Consider the following 7,654-nt stretch of genomic DNA (forward strand, 5'->3'; position numbering starts at 1 on the left):
TGTTTCTTTTGATTTGACTGTAAACCAGGTTAGAACCTTTGTCCAAATTTTGCCTTGCAGTGCAATCTCTTCTTGTTATCAGGTATTTCTCCCTTCTTTACAAAGTTAAATTGTAGGATGTAGGATGAATAGGCAGGAAAGAATAGTAACTCTCATCATCCATGATTACCTCAAGTGCAAAAGCATTTATAGTCCTTCTGAAGAAAGTGGACAATTGTCGTCTTCATTCCTGACTTGGGTTTGTTCTAATCACATACCCTGTGCCAAGCACTATCCTTTTCATAGTTTTTTGTCTGATATCACATATCTTTTGGCCAATGAGTTGAAACTGAGATAAACTTTCATATTGAGGGCATGCTTCAGGCTATATTTGCCTCTGTTATCTAACTGTACATTTGGCCAATCAAATCTGGCTTTCCACTACTACTGTGACAACCTTTTCCTAGGCTATTGACCTATGTCAGCAGTCACAAAATGTCTAACAATTTTTCATGTTTGCTTGAAGCTTATGAAAAATTTCTACTTTTTGCTGATTACCTTGTCTATCTACTATCACTATGATAATTCCTAAAAAAAATAACTGCAATACTTAATATCAAACGAAAGCAGATGATTTCTCTGTTCTAATCTACAAATTCATTCTACTCTCATGCATGCATGAGAATAGCATTTCAAATTTGTGTACATTTTTTACAAAATTTCTTACATTCTGTTGATGTACATAAAATTTTAAAAAATTTATTACCTTCATTTGCTTTAAATGTTACTTGTTTTAAAAAATTAACCAAAACCAAAACTTATCTTAAGATAAAAAAATGTTATCCTTTATTTTGAATGTCCTAGTTTTCCGGCACACACATCAAAACTAAAATAAACTACAATCATCATCTAATAATTTTTCAGTACACTCCAATTTTGATGTACTTATACCAACTAAAAATCTCAATCTGCGCATACAAAATAAATTTGATAGAGATTTTGTCAATACAATTATTCACATATTAGCGAGGTTGCGGCCGGCAAAAACGTAAATGTCAGACGTTCATCGCTGCCTTCCCATAAACCTAGAAGTTTGACAATGGCGTTTGGAATGTTGAGCACAATTCCACTGATGTTCCAAATGCCATTGTCAAACTTCTAGGCTTACATGAAGGTAGTGCCGAACGTCCAACGTTCACGTTGAAAACTTCTGCTGCAACCTTGCTATTATGTTCAGGGAAAAATAAAATTGAAGCTCTGAATGAGCTGAATGAGATCTTAACAGCTGTAGACCATGCCCATAGGTGTAAAAAAAGTCAAAGGAACTCATACGTCCCTTCGTGTGACCTCAAAGAGTCGTACATAAACTATTAGTTCCATTGACTTTTTGGTTAATGTTACCCTAGGTATCGAAGATGGCGGCTCGTCTCCAATTCTAACAATCAGAAGACAGGGAAGTGGGGATGCACATTCTAACCTAACCTATTCTAATAATTTGGTTGCTAATAATTATGGTAATTTACTAAACTCCATCTCAACACTGTAAAATAATAACAACTACCTCTTAACCTTTTACCGGTGTGTAATCTCTCTTTGGAATATACTATAGATTACTCCCTATGGAATTTCGTTTGTTTGGGTATATATCTGAACTCAGGGGACCGAGACGAGTTCAGTGATACTCTACTTTTGGACCGGAGACAAAAAATAAAAAAGTTATCATACCTTTTTCTGGCGATCGCGCAATGATAGGGAATTGCGTCGCTCTCCGCTAAGTCGGCCTCGCTATCACGATCGGGAGTCGCGTGCTTGCCGTTAAAATTGCCTTTAGTAGACGTTTCCCCCCTTTTTTTACTTTGTTCAAGAACTACCGTGTGGTGGCTCCCATACGAGAGGTCGGTCGGGCCGCCATGTTTGCTGCCATAAGTAACATTAACCGAAATGGCGATCGCGCAATGATCGGAAGTCGTGTTGCTCTCTCCGCTCTCGTATCGCGTGTTCAACCCTACTGGAGATGACCGTAGTCCGACGTCACGGTTTGCAGACTTTACCGCAAGATGGCAATACTAGCAACTACGGTGCCGTCTGCATGAGAGCATTAAAAAAGTATGGTAACTTAAAAAGTGATAACTTTTTTATTTTTCGTCGCCGGTCCAAAAATAGGGTACCGTTGAACTCGTCTCGGTCCCCTGAGTTCAAGTATATAATCGAAGTCCTAAAATTCCATAGGGAGTAATCTATAGTACACCCTCTCTTTGTCCAAACTTGTAACACAAATAGGTGTATCAAACGTTTTCAAACTACAAACATCGGTTCTTCATCAGGCAATATGAATTTCGTTGGAACTGCCGTTCGAATCACTACAAATTCGTCAAAATTATGTTCGAATTCACGTTTTCCGTTTACGTAATACTGATGCATGCGCATTAGTTGACCAACTCGGCTAACAAACTATCATTCATAAGGGCCTGCCACGCTAGTGAAAGCGTAATCTCGTCCTTATAATTAATGCACCAATTTTTCACGTTTGTATACACCTATTTGTGTTACGAGTTTGGACAAAGAGGGATTACACACCTGTAAAAGGTTAAGAGGTAGTTATTATGGTAATTTATTAGAATAAGTTAGATTAGGTTAGAACATGCGTCCCCACTGTTCCCTGTCTTCCGATTGCTGGAATCAGAGACAAGCCGCCATCTTTGATACCTAGGGTAACATTAACCTACTTTTTTACTCCTGTGGGCATGGTCTATGAAGGAACCATGCCCATAGGAGCAGCTCAGACTGAGGAGCTGGGACTATGTTAAGGTCCCAACCTTATTCTGAGCTGCATTTGTACCTAGAGGTGGTTAGTAAATTTAATCCTAGAGGAATATCTATACATATTTCATATTTAAATTTAAGCATAATAATACATGTTAAGATTTAAATATTATCACAATAAACATTTCCATACACGGAATTTGTTTGTACGTAATATTTGAATATTGCGTACAAACAAATTGTGAAATTTATTTTCATAAGATTAAACTAAAACTAACCTTTGGAGGTACATTTTTTCCGGGAACAGCTTGACTTGGATTATCCACCATTTTGACATTCAAAAAAATTGAATTCTACTTCCGGATATTATTATATGACGTGTATAAATATACATATATGTATATAATTAAACATAAAAAAATATAGGACGAACTACAATTAAGAAATTAATTTAACAAACAAAACACTTGACAGCACATTCGTCCCTTCCCGTATATAGTAAGAGAAAACATTAAACTAGCACTACATTCAAAGCTTGAAAAATAGCGCTCTCTCGTGAGTAAATAAATAAATAATTTATTTTAAATTTATAATTATAATTTTATTTGGAAGAATTTAAAATATTTGAAATAATAAAAATATATTTAAAGCATTTAAAAAATTTATATTGTTAATTTAAGCGTTTGAACTATAGATACAATAATTATATATATAACTTTTTTCAACTCTTTCCGCTCTGTGGGCATTTAGAGAACTTCTTTTAGCAAGCCCATTATGAGTTCGGCCAGGGCCACAATGGGGAGGCCGGGTGGTAAGAGACGGGGCCCGACGTATTCGGACGGACCGCCATCCGAAAAATTCATCCACCCGTTCGAATTCGATCCCGTGTCCCCAGAGCGATAAGCTGCCAGCATGACCTCTCGGACGGCCGGATGGCCGAGCGGTCAAGGTGGCAGCCTACCGCTCTGAGGGACCCGGGATTGAATCCGAACGGGTCGAATAATCCCCAGGAATTTTTCGGGGTGGTGGTCCGTTCGGATACGTCGGGCCCCGTCCCTCACCACCCGGTCGCCCTATTGTGGGCCTGGCCGAACCCATAGTGGGCCTTCTAAAAAAGGCCCTCTTAGTGCCCACAGGGCGGAAAGAGTTTAAAAAAAAAAAAGCATGACCTCTCGGCCATCCGGCCGTCAATTATATGTATCTACAGTAATTCTATCGGAATGTGTCTAAAATTCGAATTATTTAGTTTTAATTTATTTAGAATTACCTGCAGTGACGTAGCTACGGTTCTCCGGGCCCGGTGCGGAACCAGATTTGTGGGCCCCGAAAAAATTTTTCGGCAGAGGTGTCCATTTTCCGTAATGGTAATCGGGAACGTCCAAACGAAAAGAAGTATTTTTTTCTATAAATTTCGGCTTTTGAATTTATTTATTCCGTTAAAAACATTGCGTTTAGACGTTCAATTTCTTTCGTTTGATGAACGATGCGTTAGTATTTTTTTGTTTTGTTTACGTAAACGGATTAAAATATTTTTGTGTAGTGGTTTATATAGTGTATAACTAGATTACAGTTAAGTTGCTGGTTTTCCTGTGTAAAAGGGCTCCAGCTCAAGCATCCAAATGCCAAATTTTGCTTTGTTCTGATTGCCGTGAAAAATTTTTCGGGTCTTTTTCTTGCGATTTTGGGGCCCCATGATCCTATCGATTCCAGCGGCCCGGTGTGGACCGCACCCCCTAGCTACGCCACTGATTACCTGTATATATACTATATGTCAGGCCCCGTCTCTCACCACCCGGCTGCCCCATTGTAGGCCTGATCGAACCCTTAATGGGCTTGCTATAAGAGATCCTTAAAAGTGAAGTGGCAATATATTTTCTAGGACCATGCACACGAGATACTTTAATTCTTTCAGCTCTGTGGGCACTAGAATATCTTTTCCCATGCCTATTGTAAGTTTCGTCAGGCCTACAATGGGGCCGCCTCTTCGACTGATAAGGGAAGGAACCCAACATATCTGGAACAGACGGAACATGAAAAATTCCCAGAAAATTGCTCACTCGGATTAGATACAGTGTCTTCCAAAACAGTACACTAATGCCTTAACTCAGTCTATCCAGTGGTCAAATGATATGTTAATAAAATAGTGGGCCATATTATATATAACTTATTGGGATGCAATTTGAAAAAAATTGTAACCTATAAATTTTCACTGTCCTCCTTTAATCTCGAGAACGATATTAGATAGATGAATGTCAAGACCAGACATGGAAACATCAGGGGAAGAGGGCCCCAATTAACTATACACAAATTTCTGGTCTATATGGGAAGTCACGTCATTTCAATTCAAAAATTTCCTCATGAAAGGTGTTAGGTATATGACTGACACGACTTTATTGTTGAAGGAAAAGTATGATTTACAGAGGGAAGCCACTACTAATTTCAGATGGAAACTGTGTATTTTAAATTAAATAAATTAAAAATTGCAGCCTGGAATTGTAACGATGTACAATAAATAAATGCTCGTACAGTATTTAGTTTTAATCCGTTTAGTTCCTACTTTGTATATTGCATTGTTACTTTATATAATTATATTGTAAAAATTAATAAATTGCATTATGAAAAGGTAATGTATCTTTTTTTAAATCCTGTACACAGGCCTAATATTTCAAGTGAACACAGGTTTCGAATACTGCAGCTATATTGTAGATCAGGGAGGGACTGATTCCAATGGGCTTCTTAAGCTCCATTGGAATCAGTCTAAAACATTCAGACTGAGATTGGCTCATATGAGCTATGACGAGATTGAGTCCGAAATGTAAACCAAGGACATTGAGTCCGATCGGACCGTTTTATTGGAGGGGAACCCTCCAGAATTAAAGAATCTGCTAAAGAAAAAGAAGAAATACTCACTTTGGTGGTTGCAAGAAATCGAAAATGGATCCTGGTATGGACGATGCCAGTAACATCTTCGAACCTTAGCGGAATCATCTTTTCAGATAAGTGAAATTTTCAGATTAAATGTTTAAATTCAATTTTTGCTTTTCACAATGTTTAATTTTATTTTCAGCCTTCACCTCACAAAAGCCAAAAAAAAAAAAAAAAGAACTGGAGGAATTCAAGAAGAATTTGGAGACATTGGAGTTTATAATTGTGCAAGATGGTACAAATCTTCCAGTTTGCCAGATGTGATGAAAAGGGATGCATTTTACCAACCTGTGACTTTATTTACCGGACTAGACTTTGTAACTCGAATTTGGCAGTTTGCTTTGTATATGACCTCAAAACCCAAACCTTCCAGAAGTCTTGGATGAAACTTCAACCCTCGGATGTGACAGGATGATAATACTCTAATGGATTTTCGAATAAGCGGGAAAACATTTCCTTTAGACTTTTGTGTATTAATCGTATTCTTCATTGTGATTTTAATTTTATCAATGAACTGGGTTTTGAAAGCTTTGGGAAACCGAATGAAATTTATTTGAATTTTAATGGCTGATCTTAGTTTTAATCGTGTCTTGTCTTGTGCATATATTTTAATATTTATATTTAATTAAATTTATTTATTTGCAAAATGTTTAGTTAATTTTTTAGTAAGGTATAGTTAAAATCATTGAGAAAGTATATAGAAAACATGAATAAGTTTTACTCACCAAAAATTTTTACTAATTTATATACTGTATTTAAATTGATGAATTTTCTTTTATTAGCATGTGTATTTGTTTAAATTTCTTAAATCTTAAGCTTTTCACCTGTATCATTAATAATAAATTCCCATCTGGAAATTTTTCCGAACTTTTGAGTAAACTTAGGGGATTTAGTGGTTTCTACCCCTATAAATTCATGTTATTTTTAATAACAAACAAAATAATCTTTAAGATTGTCATTAATTAATAAAGAAACATTCTTTACTTTATATTAATAAAAACTAATAATTTTTTTTTTAAACATTCTACATATTTCATTGCTCAAAAACAGGCAAAAGGAGCCTCATATCAGACTTTGAAAGGCCTTGTTTCAGTTGGTACTGATAATGTGCTTACCAAAAATTTATGCAGTTTACTTCCAATAGTGATTTAGTTTCCATTTCACTTATTTTATAATTATATCTACAGTGAACTAACAAAAATGAAACGGGATATTTAAAAAAAAAAATGTTTGTGATAGAATCTACTAAATTAGTAAATGCCATTTTCAAAGTGCTGGTTATAGCAATGGGGTCGTTAAGATTTTATTTAGTCTGTCAGCGTGGAGAAGACAACTAATGATATGCTATGACATGATCAACTGACAGCTATTACAGTTTTATTTTGGGAAGCACAATTTATGTTGAATCTCTCAAACCTGAAATATCATAAAATATTTTCTTCTAAAAACTTTATCAGCATTTTTCACAACACTATACATATACAATATACTGTATTATTGACTTGTTGACCAAGGCAGTTAGAGTCAGTCTACTGCTTTAGTGTCCCAGTATTAAACCCTGGTAGACAACCCCAACAATTTTTTGAGGATGGTCCTTTCCTGGATGTGTCAGACTAGGTCCCACATTTCCTGACCAAACCATAATGGATATGATTAAAAAGACCTTCTTAGTGTCCACAGAGCAGAGAGGAGGGCAACTCACAAAGAAATCAACTTAAAAGGGATCTAGAATTATTTAATAATAATAATTTTGCAATACATCATTTACTAGTATTCATTTTAAATGATTTAAAATTTGGGTTAATGTTACCTATGGTTCCAAGATGGCGACTTGTCTGATTCCAGCAAGGAAACAGTGGGGATGCACGTTCTAACCTAACCTAACCTATTCTAATAATTTTGTTGGTAATAATTATGGTAATTTATCAGAATAGGTTAGGTTAGGTTAGGTTAGGTTAGAACGTGCGTCCCCACTGTTTCCCTTCTT

The 7,654-nt window shown here is 36.1% G+C and overlaps 1 protein-coding gene across 1 annotated transcript in view; it reads right to left on the minus strand.

Moving 5' to 3' along the window:
* Positions 1–3,246, minus strand: part of TfIIFalpha (transcription factor IIFalpha) — a 47,002-nt gene extending 43,756 nt beyond the window's left edge. Inside the window, exon 1 of the mRNA XM_067288622.1 lies at positions 3,021–3,246. Coding sequence (XP_067144723.1) covers positions 3,021–3,071 — 51 coding nt within the window. The 5' untranslated portion in view covers positions 3,072–3,246. The remainder of the gene's footprint in view (positions 1–3,020) is intronic.
* Between the last annotated feature and the right edge of the window lie 4,408 nt (positions 3,247–7,654).

This window comes from Centruroides vittatus, unplaced genomic scaffold (genome assembly GCF_030686945.1).
Source record: "Centruroides vittatus isolate TY-2023 unplaced genomic scaffold, ASM3068694v2 scaffold_861, whole genome shotgun sequence".
Taxonomy (NCBI): domain Eukaryota; kingdom Metazoa; phylum Arthropoda; class Arachnida; order Scorpiones; family Buthidae; genus Centruroides; species Centruroides vittatus.